The sequence below is a fragment of the Desmodus rotundus genome, chromosome 11, assembly GCF_022682495.2.
Source record: "Desmodus rotundus isolate HL8 chromosome 11, HLdesRot8A.1, whole genome shotgun sequence".
Lineage (NCBI taxonomy): Eukaryota > Metazoa > Chordata > Mammalia > Chiroptera > Phyllostomidae > Desmodus > Desmodus rotundus.
The window spans coordinates 1,973,923-1,991,257 of record NC_071397.1 but is presented as its reverse complement, the minus strand read 5'-3'; the positions used below and the strand labels follow the sequence as shown (position 1 = coordinate 1,991,257).

General features: G+C 59.6%; 2 protein-coding genes across 2 annotated transcripts; one reads left to right on the top strand and one right to left on the bottom strand.

Moving 5' to 3' along the window:
- Window positions 1-4,433: 4,433 nt before the first annotated feature.
- LOC112302456 (putative gametogenetin-binding protein 1) lies at window positions 4,434-9,918 on the bottom strand. The gene is made up of 7 exons (XM_071219645.1): window positions 9,847-9,918; window positions 8,213-8,319; window positions 7,687-7,781; window positions 7,341-7,491; window positions 6,280-6,473; window positions 4,980-5,123; window positions 4,434-4,696 (listed from the first exon to the last, which is right to left on the bottom strand). The coding sequence occupies exons 3-7, from the start codon at window positions 7,693-7,695 to the stop codon at window positions 4,646-4,648; spliced, it is 549 nt and encodes a 182-aa protein (XP_071075746.1). The 5' UTR covers window positions 7,696-7,781; window positions 8,213-8,319; window positions 9,847-9,918; the 3' UTR covers window positions 4,434-4,645.
- A 366-nt stretch (window positions 9,919-10,284) lies between these two features.
- Window positions 10,285-16,738, top strand: BAK1 (BCL2 antagonist/killer 1). Its single transcript, XM_024557843.3, has 6 exons — window positions 10,285-10,547; window positions 12,462-12,562; window positions 13,469-13,604; window positions 13,919-14,062; window positions 15,135-15,315; window positions 15,449-16,738. Exons 2-6 carry the CDS (start codon window positions 12,493-12,495, stop codon window positions 15,551-15,553), a joined length of 636 nt encoding a protein of 211 aa, XP_024413611.2. The 5' UTR covers window positions 10,285-10,547; window positions 12,462-12,492; the 3' UTR covers window positions 15,554-16,738.
- Window positions 16,739-17,335: the final 597 nt, after the last annotated feature.

The window sequence follows — 17,335 nt, the reverse complement described above, 5'->3', positions numbered from 1 at the left end:
CCTCCTCCTCCTCCTGCAAGCCCAAATCGCAAATGGTTCCTCCTTCTTGAAGCCAGAGGGATTCCTCCTCTGCATTCTCCAAACCCGTGTCGCAGCAGCAGCAGCATCCGATGTTCATGATTTTTATTGTTGCCGTCTGTTGTTGCCCCACAGCCCTGACTGTGAATTTCATGAGACAGGTGTCTTTGATCCTTGGTCTAGGGGCAGATTAAATCAGCAGAGGAAGGCCCAGCTCCAGCCTGCGCTGGGTGGTCCAAGGGCTGCAGGGAGCAGACACACCCTCCGGCTGGGCTCTCGGGTTGGCCCGGCCTATGCTCACTCCACACGGGGCTGCTGTCCTGCGGGATGCATTTGCTGCACCTTGGGGAGCACACGCCCTGCTGGCACCAACCACCTCCTGCCACCCTCCCACCACAGTTGCCCACGCGTGACCAGGATGCCTGCTCGCCCTCAATGCGACCTTCCTGGGCCCCAAGCCCCAAGGTCACCCCTCTTTCTCTCCAGCCTCTAGGGAGGGGATGGGACATTCCACCGCACAGAGGTGCAAGGGGTGCACCCTAGCGCTCAAGACACGCCCTCAGCAACGTCAGCACCCTTTTCACAGCAATGACAGCAGCCAGCGAGGTGACCTGCACCACGAGCCCAGCAGCCTCCTGAGTGGCCTCCCAGCTTTGGCCCAGCCCCACAGTCTCCTCCCCACTCGGCAGCCGAGGGAGACCTTTTTTTTGAGAGAGAGAGCGAGACATCGATTTGCCGTCCCACTCATCTAATGCACTCGCTAGGGGGTTCTTGTGCGTAGTGCCCTGAGCGAGGTCGAACCTGCCGCCCTGGCATATCCGGATGCTCTAACCAACTGAGCTACCCAGCCAGGGCCCAAGGGAGACCTTTGGAACATAAGCTACATCATGTCACACCTCGCTGACAAAAGAACCCCTCAAAAATCCAGATCAGCCAAGTACAGGGTCTCCTCCTTCCTTTCTGACCTCACTTCCTGTTACTCCCCCCTCCCACTCACTCCCTTCCAGCCACACAGGCCCCCCAGGCGCTCCTACCACAGGGCATTTGCACGTGCTGAGCTCTCAGCTGTGGGGCCCTTCCCCAACACCCCCACGGCTCCCTCCCTCCCCATCCCCTCACTCGGTGTGAAACGGCGCACCGTCGCCCTGTCTCATCTTTCCGCACAGTACTTGTCGCTCCCCGGTGTGGTATCTGTTCATCGTTGGTTCTACTGGCGATGATAAATGCTCAGAAAATGAGTTTTCTGTGTTGTTCACCGTTCTGTTCCTCCGTGGGTAGGACAGGGATGGGATGTAGTAGACGCTTAATAAATATTTGTTCCATGCCAAACAGCACTTCCTTTAGCCCACAGGAGAAGCCCGTGACTCTCCCACGTCTCGGGGTAGAAGCAGACTCAGAGAGGTGTGGGGCCTGTCTGCAGTCACAGGAGGTTGTCAGAGTTGGAGCTGGGGCTCAAACCCAGCCCAGTCCCGCCCCTCTGCCTGTCCATCATCTCATTTCCCACCTGAAAAATGATACAGCTGGCTTTGCCCTTCCCTCCCCCTGGGACAGGCAAGACTGACAACTGCTGAGTCTCAGCAGAGCCAGAGGTGGCACCTTCCTCAAAGGTCCCACCCAGGAGTCCACAAGGAGGCAGCCCCCCCCCCCTCCGTCCCCATGGCAGACCCTGCTTTGACACTGCCCACGTTTCCCTGGGACCACCCACCCTGCTCCCCCAACCCCACTGACTTTTTCAGCTACCACTGTCCCCAAAACCCACTCGGAATGGGTCTGGGGAGTGCTTTCCTGGCCTCTATCCCACCAGAGGCCCAGTGGGGAAAAGACAAGAGACGGAGTGAAGGGGATGCTGGGTGATGGACCACTGCTGGCCCTCGCACTGAGTGCAGCTCCGCCAGGCTCAGCGGCGATTATTCCCCTCTATGCCCCGCAGACTGCCCGCCCATCACCGCCTGCCCTGTGCCCCCCGCAGAGGGCTGGCTTGTGCTGGTTCTGGAACAGGCCTGTGCCCTTGCACTGTCTGGGGCGAGGAACACCCCAGCCCCCTATTCATCCTGCCCTGTTCTATACAGCCCCTGAGCACCTGCCGTTGGGTGCAGAAGACACCCAGTAGCCTTGCTGCCACCGAGACACCCCTCGAACATAACCTCCCTTCCATCTCTCTCCATCCTGAAACATTTTATGTAACAGAGAGAGAGAGGCAAGGAAAGGCAGGTGGGGGAGGGGGTGGGTTGTAGAGGATGAGAGAGAGAGAGAGACGGAGACACATAGACGGACAGCAATGGAGATGGCAGGAGATGAGGGAGATGGGAACCGAGAGGGCGGCAAGACTTGGCAGGTTCTGACATACAGCTGGACGTAAACCCACAGGCTGACCAGGGCCACTGCCATCCCAGTGGCCCTTCAGAGACAATGAAAACGAGGCACTTTCACTGGGTTTCAGGGCCCTGTCGCCCAGAGCCAGGTGCCCCGGGGCAGGGCCCACCCACTCAGCAGGGCAGGCAGCCCTCCCCGTGCCTACCTGTGCACCCAGGAGGGGACGGCAACTTTAAATGCCTCCCAGTCCTCCAGACTGACCCACAGATGTGTCTGTGCTGCCCTCGGAACCTTTTAGCAATGCCAGGGGCCCTCTCCGTGTGGCGTGAGCCCAAGCCTGGCCCTCTGCACCTGCCCACCGGGCCTTCTCCCACAGCACGACCTCAGGCCATGTCCCCACTGCCTTCACCACCCACCTTCAGAGGCCAGTCCAGGGCCCCGAGGCGCTGGGAAAGGCCATGATGCCCGTGCCCACTTCCTGCCCCTGCACCAGCAGCTGCCCCTCCCAGCCACACAGACCTTCCTCTGGGCAGATCATGGGAAGCAGGTACGGGTGGGCGCAGAGGCGGCACGACCCTCACTTGACTTAAGAGGGAGAGAAAGGAGCAGAGACCCTCTTACTGAAGCAGGGACTCTGCCCCTCACTCCTCACAGCCTTGGCCTGAGCGAGGCCTGGCCTACCCTGACCCGCTGCAGTGCTGGCCGGCCCCACCCAGGGCAACAGGGGCAGGGGCCGAGCTCCGTCCTGTTGTGCCCTGGGCCCTGGGACTCAAGCAGGCACTGCTGCCACCAAGTCTGGGTCCTATCAGGAAGGGAAGGAGGAGAAATATCCTCATGGGGTAAATGCAGGAGACAGCAGTGGCCCAGGCCCAACCAGGGAGCCCACAGGCGGCCCTCCAAGGCCCTCACCCCACAGCCAACACTCAGGGAGGATGTGATTAGGGCACAGGTGAGTCATGTGGTCACAAGGCTGTTTCTCCGGCTGACTCAGGACGGCAGTCTGCATGGGCCCTTCCACCAGCCTCCAGCTCAGAGGCTGAGTCAGGGACTCCAGGGGGCGTGGCCAAGAAGCACAGCAGAAAGCCCCCAGCATGCTCTTGGGCCACCTGCTCTCTCCAAGGCTGGGGGATGGGAGGCAGGGACATCACCTTCCCCCGGGCTGGGTGGGGCAGGACACCAGTCACTGCCGTCCCCCTCCACCTACCCAAGCACTCGCCATCCATCCCACACCTGCCACATGATTACAGAGGCTGCCATGTTCCGATACTGAACTTCAGCTCTGCAACAGGCCCCAGGCTAGACCCAGGGTGGGCCATGCAGAAGGCCACACGGCCTCTGTAAGTAGCACCTGTGGGTTTTGAGAAGAGCTGGGGCAATATGAGATCTCTCCCCACCACATTCTAGAGCCTCAGAGGCTGGAACCACAGGGAAGGGGGAACCCCGGTTCCACTCCAGGCAACAGCACCCTCTGGAGTGCAAAGAGGGCTGGCCCTGCCTCCCACTGGATCTCAGGCGTGAGGGTGTGCCCTTTCCTGGCCAGTAAGGTCACAGCATTGTGAGCCCCCGACTCAAGCCCACCCTTGCTGCCTGGCCTTCTAGAAGTTTGGACCTCCTTTGCCCACAATATGCAGAGGTACCTGCTGCTGAGCATGGCAGGGTGGGCTGCAACAGGGGCAGCAAGACAGGGCCTGCATTGACCCCAGGGACCCCTCAGCTGCCCCCCGCCCAGCCCCTAAGGCAGTCCCCACGGTCCCAGGGCTGCTTTCCTGGCTTTGTCCCTGTGCTGGCTGGGCAGGAACTTCCTGCTGAGAATTACCAGACCCTCCCTGCGAGGCCACAAGCCCGGCCTGGGAACTTAGGCAGAGGGAAGTCAGGGGCACTCCTGCTGACAGGGGCAGGTCTGGGCCAGGGGTCCTTCCCATCCCTGGTCAGGTGCACACACCTGTCCTGCTCAGATGCCCCACTGAGCCCCACCGGAGCCCAGGGCTCTGCAGCCCCAGGGGCACAGACAGACTGGGGACTAGATTGAGAGCGCAGAGAAACTGAGCTTGCTCACGGATGAAGATGAGGGGCAGCATCCACAGCCAGCCAAGGAAGCCAGGGTCAAACAGGGCTTTATTAATAGCCTCACAGTCCTGAGTCTGATTGGCTGGGACAGTCTGCTGGGCAGGCCCACCCTGCAGACGCATGGACACCGTTTACCCCAAGACCCCCTGGCCCCGGGAACTCCTCGGGTGTTCCCTAAGAAGAGGGGCTACGTCCCTGTGCAGGTTCCAGGGACGGGGGACAGGGCGGACTCGGGCCAGCACCAGCTTCACTCTGGAGGCCAGTTCCCCATCTCATCCATCTCCTCGAGGAGCAGGTGCTGGGGGCAGACGTGGGTGGAGGAAACTGCCTCAGCAACTTTGGGCTTTCCCTTCCTGGCTCTGCAGCCCAGAACCTTCCCACTTACCAGCCGCCCCACCTGGAGACAAGCACCCTGAGGCCACTTTTTCCAGACCCTCTACCATGTCCCCACAGCTGACCCAGACCCACCAACCCTGGGCCACCTCCCTCTTATAAAATGGAGGGACCTTCCTCTCCAACTTGGGGTGTTCCTTCGAAGCCTCAGGAGTCCAGCACCCCGGCCAGCACCTCCCCATCCTCACCTCTGTGCTATACACCACGCCAGGCGGGCTCTGCACCCTTCTCTCCAGCCCAGGGTGGTGCTTCAGCTGCCTCGGCGCCTCTCTCCCAGGCCCCCAGCACTCCCCAAAGGCTGGGGGGTGGCTTCCCCCCGGCAGCTGGAGGCCCTGAGGGCAGACAAGAAGAGAGTGGGGTACGACCATGAGGGCAAGACCTCTGAAGCACCCACAGGAGGAAGGTATTCCTGAGGCGGCTGGGCCCCCACCCCCAGAAGTTCTCCAGGGCCCCTCCAGTGCTGCTCAGGCTTCGCCAGGACTCTAACCCCTGGGGCAAGGGCGGACTAGCTCAGGGGGTGGTTCTGGAGGGGAGGAAGAGGCGAAAATGCAAAAGTGAGGGGCCCTGCCAAAGCTGACTGCCTGGGTGGGTGAGGGACCCACAGCACAGCCCTGCTCCCCAGGGCACAGAGGGGCGCCCTGCGAGATGGGCTGTGGGCTCAGGACAAGGAGAAGGGAGTCAGACCCCCACAGCGGGCGTCATGTCCCTGATACTGGGGAGCCCTCCCTGTGCAGGTGAGGGGCGTACAGTCTTCACCTCGTCTGACCCCCCGGGCGGTCCCCCTTCACAGGCAGAGGAGCCAAGGCCTACACTCAAAGTCACAGAGCAAGTCAGTGCCAGAGCAGGGACTGGACTAAGGCTGGCCCCCGAATCCTGCTCCTTCCTTCTGTAAACCAACAGACCGACAGGGTGCGTGCCCACCGCGTGAAAGAGCGAGCTGACGGACGAACAGGAATTAACTCAGAAAGGACACCAGCAGACGCATCAGTGGGCAGTCAGACACGCCGGGACAGGCTGATGTCATGGAGGGTGGGCAGCGCGTGGTCCTTGGTGTGACCCAGTGGGGAAGTTGCCCCACACCTGTGTGTGTTTGTGAGCAGGCACGGGTGTGAAAGGGAGAAGAAACAGACAAGGACCAACACTGTGTGAGTCACAGATGTACTGGGAAGACTTAAAGCTACCTAGACAAGTCCCCTCCTTGTACTGGTGAGGAAACTGAGGCCCAGAGAGGGAAAAGGACCTGCCCAGGCCACACAGCAAGTAAATGGCAAAGTTAAGCCTCAAGAGTGGACATTTGGACTCCGGGTCAGACGTGAGACCGAGAGACCTCGGGAGAAGTGTGTGTGTGAGGGTGGGGTCCTGGCCCCGCCCTCAGGAGCACCACCACCAAGAAGGGATTTTGCTTTCCAGGCGAAGGGGGAGGGGCCTGGGACTGGAGCCAGGCCTCCAGCCGCACTTTTGCCGGTATCCTCACGCAGAGTGGCGTACCTGGCCGTCAGCAATGCCTGCCTCCTCCAGGGAGATCTCGGGATGGATCAGCGGCTCCCGGCCCTCGTGGCCGCCCATCTTCCAGAGGCGGGACTCCTGCTGTACTACCAGAAGCTTCTTTAACTCTGACTCCATGAAGCCTGAGAGCCAGAGAGATGGGCAAGGGCCACGCAGGAATAGTGGGGAGCGAACTGCTGGAGGTCACAGGAAGAGGAGGTGGCACTGGCTCTCCAAACCTCCCCCTGGCTGGCCCTGCGCACTCTCCGGTCACCCCGGCCACAGCGCTTTCTTCATCTGTTCCCTGCAGCCCACCAGACACCGCCTCCCCACCGTCCTGCTCCCCCAAGAAACTCACTTTCCATGGGCTCCCTCCTGAAAGCGTGAGTGTGAGTGTCACCCCCTCCTGGGGAGACCATGCAAGGGGCAGGTTATCTGCACCCCCTCCAGCCACCAACTCAAAAGCATGGATGTAGAACCATCCAAACGGCCCAGGTTCAAATCTCAGCTCTGCCACTTTACTTCCTAGCTGTGTGATCTTGGGCAAGTTACTTAACCTCTCTGTGCCTAGTTTCCTCACTGTGAAGTGGAGCGTGAACAGCACCTACCTCCGAAGCATAACACATTATTTTGTGAAAGGTGCATAGAAGAGGAGATGGCCCATAGAAATGCCTATGTCAAGGTCAACAATGATATTACATGATCACCATCCCCCATTCTCTCCCTGTCTGCCCTCAGGCACACCCTCTGGTCACTGCAGTGCGTTTTGATTGGGAAACCAGAGATGGAGGTGGCCACTGAAAAAGAACTCCAGGCTGGGGAGGAGTGATGCTCACAACCTTCACGTGGCTGTCTCCCAAACCCGGAGTGGGAGGACCCTAGCTAGAGGGAGCGTGGCCTCCAGCCCGGCCAAACACCAGCCCCACCCCCTTCTCAGGAGGCCATCCTATGTCCTATGGTGCCACCTGGTGGTAGGAACTGGTATCAACCCAAGAACAGACACCAAAATGGGACTCCCTGGGCCTGGGGCATGTTGGGAAGGACTGTGGGGATACTGCGCTTACCCACTGTATCTGTTGACCTAAATGTCTTATGCAACGGTGGCTGGAGGGTGGCAATGCCTGGAACACAGAGCTGGTATGAGCTGTCGTCCTCTTCCTCCATTTCCTCTTCCTCACCTTCCTCCTTGTGTGGTAAGCCTTCCTTTATAGGAAACTGAGAGTGTGTCTGTCTGAGCAGGCGGGAAAGGCCCCAAGCCTGCAGCCCCAACCTTTCGTAAAGTAGAGAGCAGGAGGGAACAGCTCCCAAAAGGTTAAGGAAGGGGACTGCTCCCACCACATATCCCAGCCGGACGTGCGGAGGGGCTCACCCAGACCTGCCCCACTACTACCCCAGCTTGGGGCCACAGACCTCGGCCATGGCCAGTTCCTGAAGCTGCTTGTACAAGGTGAGGAGGTGGTTCCAGGGAGTTGCCCCCACCTTCACAGAGGCCAGCCGGAGGTCTCCTGTGAACGGCAGTGCCACCAACCATCTGATAGCAAGGGTAGGGGTGCCGGGCCCAGGCCCAGGCCCACAGGGCAGGGACCTCTGGAGAGTTTTGAGCGGAGGGTGAGTTTTCCTGGCTTTCTTTAGCAAGTCCCTACTGTGTGCCGGGCACAGTTCTGGGCACTTTACAAAGGGCATTTCATGTAATCCTTGCTACTGTCTTCTGAGGTAGGTACAACTGCATTCTCGTTTTATATGGATGAGGAAACTGAGGCACAGAAAGGGTGAGCAATTCGCCACCATCACACAGTTCGGCACAGGGGAGTTGGGGCGGGACCCCAGGCAGCCTGCCTCCCACATTCCCATAGACTGTGTCCTTCCCGCCCCCACACCCCTGGAGGAAGAGGGCTGGTTTCTGGCCCTACCCTACATCTGTGGCCACCACACTCACCATCCAGCAGGCACTCCTTCTTCTCTTCTCTGGTGAAGACCTTGGAGCTGACCTCCAGTGGTCCTGTGGCTCTCTGCTTCACCTCCAGAGCTTGGGAAAAGTGGCCCCTGATCCCAAAGCACAGCCAGGTGGGAGTGGCAGGTGGGGTCTGACACCCCCCACAACCCCCAAAGCTCTCCCATAGGCCCTGTTCAGCCCCTCTATTCTCCTGCTTCCCAAAGCTCCCTCTGGGGGCTTCATCCTGGAGGTAGGATGTTGGTGGTGGGAACCAGGAAGGAGAGAGTGGGGAAGGAAGGCAGGGTGGAGAAGGGCCAAGAAAGGACCTGGGAAGCAGCGGCAGCCAGCTCACCTTGGCACGCTCCTTTCTGGCCCCCATCTGGTCTCTTTTTCCTTTTGGAGCCTCCATTCACAGCCCCTTATTTGTGGGGGGACCCTCATCTCTGCTTCCTCTGTGCCTCAACCCCCTCCACACACACACCCCATCTTCAAATGCCTCCTCACCCTTGATTGGTCCATTTTTCCCACCCAGGTGCCCTGGTCCAATCCTCAACCCATCCAAACACTCCCATTCCTGGTACCACCCCAGCATGTGCTCTGCCATACCCTTCCCCGAGCTTACATCCAGGCTTTGTTCTAATACCTCCACCCCAGGCCCCTTCCCACCACCCACAGCCCAGTCTCTCACCTGTCTGAGGTCCCTGTATCCCCAGAGGCCTCCCCTGCTGCCTCCTCCTCCTCCTCCTCTTCCCTGTCCTCCTTCTCAGACAGATTGCCCAGAACCTCCAGGCTTCCTCTGGGCAGGACCGACTCTACCTCGACACCAGGGGCCGTGATACCCGAGACCCCAACCCCCAGCCCCAGCCCTGAGGGGCTGTGCTGCGGCTGGGCCATGGAGAGGGTATGGGGCACCAAGGGTTGCAGACTGGGATCCTGCCCCCCCACTCCCCCCTGGCCGTCTGTCATCAAGGACACAGCAGCCAGCTCTCTCAAGGGACACTGCTCATCTTCCATCAGGGCCTTGTCAGAGCTCTTCGGGCTGCCCTTGTTCCCCACCAGGCTACGAAAAAAGTGGAACATGGAGGAGCGGCGCAAAATTTGCGATCCAGGGGTTGGAGCTGGGCTCTCCATCCTGAGAGGGACCCTGACTCAGAGGGAGGGGCAGAAGCAGCCTCCCCAGGACCAACTGCTTAAGAACAGGATGAGTTTCAAATTAAAAGCAACAGTTGGAAACTTCCAGGAGTTCTAAAAGGCAAAGGTCAGGCAGGTGGGAGGTGGAGAGTGATGGGGGAACATGGGGGGGGATTAATTAGGGGCAGAAAGGGCAGGGGGCTTATAAGGCAGGGGAGGAGGCATAGGGAGCCAGTCTGGGGGTAGGCGGTGAGGAAGCATGTGGGTGGGGAGTGGGCAGACGAGGCTGGGGGCAGTCCCTCCCTGTGAACGGGGCAAGGGCCCCTGAGGACTCGGCCCACCCTCTCTACCTGGCTGGTCCCGCCCCAGGCTGCAGCTGCCTCCGTCCTTGAGAACCGCCGCCGGCAGCCAGACACCACCGCCCTCCTCGCTCTCTCCCCTCTGAGCACTCAGCCTGCACGTGCCCAGGTGGGAGCAGAGACCTCTCCGTGTTTTCCTCTGTTTACCTGCCAATCACCTTCAGGATTTCTATCTCCAGCGACCACCGAGGTGCCTGGTACACCCTGTTGCGTGATGAATATCAATTTAGTATTATTCTTCCCCACGGCACCTCCAGATGTGATTATAAACCCAGCTCAGTGGTTTGGGGACAGTGCCTTAAACCAGCTGAGCCTCAGCTGGTTCGTGTGTACAGGCCGTGGAGCTGAGGGCACCACTTCCAAGGGTTCTTGGGGAGATTCAATGAGACATTGCTTGCTGAAGTGCATGGCACTGGTGGAGCTTAAGAACCGCCACCGCGGGGGCTTTTTTACTGGTATTGACTGACGGGAGGGAGAAAAGAAGATCAGGGGTGGGGAAGCAGTAGGGGAGGAGTCACTCGCCCAGCTGGGCTTTGGGTTGGGGCGGGGGCAAGCCCAGTCCATCCCCAGACTGGGAGACTGTTACATCCGCATCCGGCCGCCAAAGAGCAACTTCCTCTAGAGGGAGCTGATTGGAGCCGGGAGCAGCCAGCACCTCTATGATCGCTGGAGCCTCTTGGGTCTCCAGGGCCGCGCTGGGATGAGCAGAGGCTGTGTCCAGGCGCCAGGAATTCACTGACACCTGTTCCGGGAAGCTGGGCCTGGGAACCTACCCCTGGAGCAGTCCCTGGGCATCTCCAGCCTCGGTCCTGCGCAGCCATTCCCGGCCTAGGCCAGGGTCCGGGCAGGTAAGTAGGGAGGGTCCCGCCCATCCTCTCCACTCTCGCTCGGCTACCCCAGGTTTGGGGCGGGGCAGGAAGCCCCCTGGGAGCCGGTAAGGGGAAGGGGAGGCTTTCCCGGGCTCCTTCACCAACTGCTGCTGGGGGCCTGATCCAGCCAGGGAGGGCTCCCTCTGGCTGCTCCTCATGCCCTGGCCCTGGGTACCTGAAAATGAGGGGCCAAAGAACCAAGTCCTTCAGCAGTCTGGGGGGCAGGAATGGAGGTCAGAGCCAAGGTCAAGGGCTTGGGGAGAACTCTAACCGCGCTTTCTGCTGCCCCAGGACCCCTAGACTGGGTCTGCAGCCCAGCCAGGCATTTCCACTGGGGAACATTCTGAGCTCAGCAAGCCCAGTAGGTGGGGTGCAGGAGGCTCCCCTTACCAGGAAGTCTTGCCAATTGGATGGGGCCAGGGGTAGGCCCAGGTCGGTGGAGGCCTCTGGCCCTGGGACTGTGGTTGGGCTCCTCCCGCTCTCCAGCAGTGATCCCCAGGGTAACGGGAAAGGGAGTTGCAGGTGTGGTCAGCATCCTCTGGCCCTGTTTTCCTGGGGTGCCTGGTTTTGGGGACCAGGGGAGAGACAAGGGCATCTTCCAGAAAGAGCTATCGGGATAGGTGGAGGTGTGCCAGGCAAAGGCCTCTTTGAGGAGCCCAGGGATGGAGGAGAGAGGGTCTGCCCTCGCCCTGGCGCCGCCCTGGGACAGGAGGAGTGGAGAGCTGAGAGCACAGGCCCAGCCCTCCCCCACCCGCTCTGGAAGAGCCCATGGAGCACTTTCAAAACTGGCCCTGGCCCGAGAGAAAGGGGGCGAGGGAGTGTATCCCTGCCTCGTGGGGGGGAAGGGGTGGCTCTGCTGGGCCGGCTGGGCTGTACCCTCCCCAGGAATGCAGGGAGGGGCACCCCTGCCTGGGTGATGGAGCAGGGTGATGGAGCAGCTCCGTGGTGGGGGGAAGTGAAGGGGGTGCGAAACTGAAAGTGGAACAGCTCACATCCAGGAACTGCTCCCTGTGTCAGTGGCTCCCAGTGGACTTGGGCTGTCGCCTGGCTGGGCAGAGGAGCCAGGTGGGGTGAAAGGGTGCCCACATGAGGTGGCCTGGGGGCCTGAAGAACACCGTGACCCTTGGGGCTTCCTCAGCTGACTGCAAGGCGGGAATGAGAAGGCACAGGCCAGGTGTAACTAGGAAAAATTGCCCCAGAACGGACATCCTCGGAGATCCACAAACTGGACAATAAATCTTAAATGAAAGCTGATGTGTGGACTCTTGGAGATTCAGATAACTGGCCTCACTCCCCAACTAGCTATGTGGCCTTGGGCACTAACCCCTCTGTGCCTCCCTTCTCCCACCTGTAAAATGGGGGTGACGATGGGTACCTTGCCGGGTTAATGTGCGATTTTGTTGTCTGACACCCCCTGGGGGATGTTGATACAGGGTAGGAGTATACCATAGGCACTCAGAAATGTCTGTGGCTAACAGGCCTGAGTTGGAAAACAGGTATGCTCTGACCAGCCTAGGGGGAGTGGGACCTTTGAGGCCGGCCTCCACGGGTCCCCGGCTGGAAGGTGGCAAGTTTGTGGTAAACACGTGCCGGGCAGGGTACAGGAGGCCTCAGGGGCGAGGTGAAACGGGACTTGAGAAGCACTAGGGCACTGCGGCAGCCACCCCTCCTCTGGCCCAGGGTGCCAGGGTGCAGGTCCCCCGGTGTGAATCTTGGCTGCCTTGCTTTTCTTACCCCTGGGCTCCCCTGAAGAGTTGCCAGTAAAATACGAGTGGTTGAAGCTGGGACTGTGGAGTCCTTCTGGGGGTCCAGGCCCCCGTGTGGCTGTGGAAACCTCTTGTCAGTGGTTCCCTGCTTGTCCCCATCTCGGCCTTTTCTCACTCATCCCCACAGACTAACACTGCCCTTCCCTGAGACCTGAAAAATGGCGTCTGGGCAAGGACCAGGCCCTCCCGGGCAGGGGTGTGAAGAGCCTGCCCCATCCTCCACTTCGGGTAAGGGTCTTTCTGCCCCCTCACCCCTCCCATGACCACCAGGGCTGTCTGCGAGGCAGAGAGAAAAGAAGTGGACAGGGCCAGGCAGGGCTTATGGGCAGGCTCTCCTGCCTCAGTTTACTCACCTTGGATAAAGGAGAAAATATCTCCCCACACAATGCAAGTGGCCTTTGGGCTCAGGCTAGAGTGAGGTCAAGTTTAAGCCCTGGGAGCAGCGAGGAGCCTGGGCCAAGGCTGCTGCAGAGACTGGGCACAGCGCCATCCCAGTGTGGGCAGGGGGCAGGATGGGGTGAGAAGAAGGAAGAGTGGGGAGCGGCTGGCCTATCTGTGCAGCAGGAGAAATAAGGAAGTAGTTGGCTCAGCATGGAGTCAGGTCTGCTCAGCAGGGAAAACACTGTAACAACTTTGGGGAGGAAGTAAGATGGCTGCCGTTCCTTCTTCCAAGGGGACCATCAGCGAAGCCTGCAGCTTGCAGTCGCAGGCTGTCCCCTGGGCTTTGGGCTCAGTCCCAGGTCTGTCGCTGTTTTCCTATGTGGTGTTTATGTCCCACATTCCCTAAGTTGTATGGGCTGGGTCCCTTGTGCACGCTGAACTCGGGGCCCAAATACCTGGGGTTATATCCTGGCTCTGCTGCTCATTCTAGCTGTGTGACCTTGTGCAAGTTGCATTCCTGCCGCCCCGCCCCCGTGACTCAGTTTCCCCATCTGTAAAGTGGGTATCACCTACTTCACAAGGCCGTGATGAGGATTAATCGGGAAGTGCCAGAAGACTAACTCACACAGAGGAAGCACTAGGTGTTAACTAAGGGGAAAGGAGAGCTACGGCCTTGAGGAAGAGAAACTGTCCCCAAACCATGGGGCTACCAGGTCCAGCCCTCCCTCCCTGACTCCCAGCTTTGATCCTCAGAGGAGCAGGTAGCCCAAGACACAGAGGAGGTTTTCCACAGCTACGTTTTTTACCGCCATCAGCAGGAGCAGGAGGCTGATGGGGCGGCTGCCCCCGCTGACCCAGAGATGGTCACCTTGCCCCCGGAACCTGCCAGGTGAGCAGCTGCCCCACAGGGAAGTCTTTGGGGAGGCAGAGGTTCCCACGGGGCCGCCATGTAGGTCCTGGGAGCTTTGGAGACCTGGGGGCAGGGAGGGTCTTGCCTTTCTTTTGTTCCTTTTTCATCTTGGGCTCCCACTTCCATGGGGGCCCCTGTTCCTGGGCCTGGCCCCTGTGTCTAAGAACACTGTCAGGACCTCCAAGGAGGGGTGCACAAGGCCAGGGGCACCTCCGGCAGAAGCCCTCGCCGTAAGCCTGGGCCCCAGGCCTGAGTACTGTCCGCCACTCACCTGCTGCCTCCTGCTCCTCCAGCCTCATGGGGCAGGTGGGTCGGCAGCTCGCCATCATCGGGGACGCCATCAACCAGCGCTATGACGAGGAGTTCCAGACCATGCTGCATCGCCTGCAGCCAACTACGGAGAACGCCTATGAGTACTTCACCAAGATCGCCTCCAGGTAGCCCCGCCACTGCCACTCTGCCGTGCCGTCACCGCTGTGCTGTGCCCTGCCCAACTGATGGGAGACACACGCTTCTCTGTCAGTGTCAGGAGACACTCTTGCCGTCCCCGTGTCTGCGTTAACTCACGTGTATTGCCCACGGGGTCCCGGACTCATCTCTGGTACATGAGCTTAGTCTATGAGCTCTGGCTCCGGGCTAGGTCAGGACTGCAGAAGGGCCCCGGACGGGGATGTTCCTGAGCCCCAGCCCAGCTAGGACACAGCTGTCCTGATTTAGAACCACATTTCACACCAAAGATGGTAAGGCAGCCACCTGCTCCCAGATCCCGGAAATGGCTTCCATATGCTGTAGCCACACGGACAGGCAGGCGGGTGTGGCAGTTAAAGAGACCAAACACCCGGGTCATAGCTCAGCTTTGCCACTTACTGGCTTTGTGAAACTCTCTAGCCCTCTCTCTCCTCCTCTGTAAGATGAGGGAAATATGCTTAGTACGGTGCCCACATCTATAAGGTGTGAGCCGTGGTTACCATCAGGGTCAGAGAGGTCAGCCTCAGGGCAGATTTGAAGCTGGGGGTGAGAGCAGGACTAGGCAGTAGACTTAGAATTAGCGCTCAGAGATGAAACAGCCTGCCCATGTCCTTAGAGGCCACCCTCCACCCCACTGTGATTCCAGGATTTATCCTAACCTCCTCTTCTGTCCTTTTGTCTCTGCTGTCCCTCGGGCTGCCAGGCCAGCAGCAACGCCCACAGGTAACCTCCCTGCTGCCTCTGTCTGCTCTCTCTGCGCTATGCCCTCCCTGTGCCCTTTGCGCTCACAGCCGTGGGGCCCCAGGGCAGTGGCAGCCCCTTCCTGTGCCCTCTAAGCTTTCTCCTTTCACAGAGACACAGGCTCTTCTCAAATAGCAGCCAGGCTGGGGCAGCCTCTGCCACTTTGACTCACACCTAAGCCATTTTGCTTTCCAGCTGGGAGAGGGGCGGGGGGGGGGGGGAAAGGGGGTGGGAAAGGGAAAGCAGGCTGAAGGGCCTCCTGGGGGGCTTCCACTGATGGCCCCCATGCTCTGCCTGCAGCCTGTTTGAGAGTGGCATCAACTGGGGCCGCGTGGTGGCTCTCTTGGGCTTCGGCTACCGCCTGGCCCTGTATGTGTACCAGCGCGGACTGACTGGCTTCCTGGGCCAGGTGACCCGCTTCGTGGTGGACTTCATGCTGCATCACTGCATTGCCCGGTGGATCGCGCAGAGGGGAGGCTGGGTGAGTGCCCGGCACTGGCAGCCTCTCGTGTGCTGCCGGGCTGCCCCTGTCCCAGTCATTCCTACCTCCCCCAGTCCCTTGGTGCCTGCGTACACTGCCAGCTCCTCTCTGACCACTCTGTCTCTCCTGGCAGGTGGCAGCCCTGGACTTGGCCAACGGCCCTATCCGGAACATGCTGGTCATTCTGGCTGTGGTTCTGTTGGGCCAGTTTGTGATACGAAGATTCTTCAAGTCATGACCCCAGGAGGGGCTCTTTGGGGTCCCAGCAGAGACCCCTACCTGGACTTCAGCTAAGCCTTCTTCCCTCACCACCTCCCCTGCAGGGGTCCTCCCCTCAAGAGTACAGGAGCTTTAGCGAGTGGACACTCCAGCTTTGAAGTGCCCCTGCTCGGGGGTCAGTCAGGCCTCAGGGGCACCCCAACATTTCATGGTGCTAATGGCCCCATCTCTGGGCTCAGCTCTGTCTGCTGGGCTTTGGGGAGGTTGATAACTTAGGGAAGCAAGAAGCTGGGAGGCACTTTCCCCCAAGAAGTCCTTAATGGTTTTAGCTTTTTATAATACCCTTCGAAGGACACCCCCCCACCCCATTCCTACCACTCTGCCCCAAGCCAGCATATATGGGGTGCGGGGGGTTAGTAGGCCTACCCTGTGTTGCCCAGGATTCAGCTGTTCTGGAAGATCAGAGCTTTAGAGCTGGGTCTGGAGCCCAGTCCTGGCCCTTTCAAAGCATCATGTCCCCCAGGAACAGGACTGGCTGGCGTTGGGGAACAAGGACCTGCTCAACTGTCCCCTCATCCCATATTGCCTTGGCAGCTGGACTCTCAGGGATTCCGGGTCTGGGGTGTGGAGTGAGGGTGCAGACTGGAGCTGTCTGAATTTATCCGTCAGGTGCCTCCAGACCTGCCTCCTAAGGTCCTCGGGTTCTTTCCCTTGCCCTCACCACTGGCTCCGGATGCCTTCCTTACTAGTGAAGGCTGCCTGTCTCATCACTCCATATAAGGAGGGCAGAGGCCCCTCCTTGTGCAGACTCCAGGGTTTAGGGCTGTGGTTTGTTACTGTCAGGGAAAGGGGCTAGTGAGCCCGTCTTGAGGTTTCTGAGTGAGAGAAAGGCTGTTAACATCACTAGGAACCCCAAGGTTGGAATCCTCCCTCATGGGCTGGGCACAGTGTAATCTGGGGGTGTGGAGGGGGAACTGTGAATATTGGATCTCTATCCCCAGACCCCCATCCCCTACACTCATGGCCTGAGCCCCTCCTGTGGGTAGGGAGTACCTTGTCTACCTTGCACAGCCCAGGGATTTGCGAAGAGAAGTTGCTGATTAAGCCAAATGCAGGGAGCCCACTGGCCACCCCTACCCTTTGAGAGTGTCTGAAAATAAACTGCCATCCCCCATTCTTACTGGTAATTTGTGTATCCTTGGCTACCCCCCTTTCCATCAGGATGAACTGGGGGAACCTGGGCGTGCCTGGCATTCACCTGGTTTATTACCGAATAAGGCCCCATCTTAGGCTTCCAGAATCCTATAAAGGGCTGGTTGTGGTTCTCTAGCCCCCTAGAATGCCTTGGGCCCTCCCCACCCTCTAGCCCCTTTTCTAGGCATTTCTGTCATCTCTGAGTTCCAGGCAAATTTCATGCCCTTTACAAGAGGCTGGGGGACCCCCCAACCAGTGGCCTCTGGCTGTGGAGCTGGCAGAGCAGCTGCACCTGTCTGGGGACCCCCACAAGACACCTTAGGCCAGGACTGAATTCCTCACCCTTCCTGGGGCCACCACCCACACTTGGCTCCTGTCTGGGACACAGTGTCCCGGCTCCTGCTTCCCCACGTCCCCAAGCTAGCACATACACAGCTCTTCGTTCTAGCACTTTTGTGCTGCATGGGAGTCCCTATGGGCAGATAGCCAGAGTTGGTAAAAATAACAAGCATGGGGGCGTTTAAATGTTCCACAATCTACAGTCTTACCAGTCCTGGGCATCCTAGTCTGTCTCTGACACCCGTCCAAAATGGCCACATGCAAGTCC

What these genes read in the sequence shown, in the direction of transcription:
- LOC112302456 (XM_071219645.1), bottom strand. An exon ending in TAGGTCAACAGATACAGTGG is followed by an intron (nt 6,474 to 7,340) that starts GTAAGCGCAGTA and finishes TGTGACCTCCAG; the next exon opens with CAGTTCGCTCCCCACTATTC. An exon ending in GCGTGGTGTATAGCACAGAG is followed by an intron (nt 4,697 to 4,979) that starts GTGAGGATGGGG and finishes GTCTGCCCCCAG; the next exon opens with CACCTGCTCCTCGAGGAGAT.
- BAK1 (XM_024557843.3), top strand. Translation starts at nt 12,493, where the DNA reads ATGGCGTCTGGGCAAGGACCAGGCCCTCCCGGGCAGGGGTGTGAAGAG. An exon ending in TTCACCAAGATCGCCTCCAG is followed by an intron (nt 14,063 to 15,134) that starts GTAGCCCCGCCA and finishes CTCTGCCTGCAG; the next exon opens with CCTGTTTGAGAGTGGCATCA. An exon ending in TCGCGCAGAGGGGAGGCTGG is followed by an intron (nt 15,316 to 15,448) that starts GTGAGTGCCCGG and finishes CTCTCCTGGCAG; the next exon opens with GTGGCAGCCCTGGACTTGGC.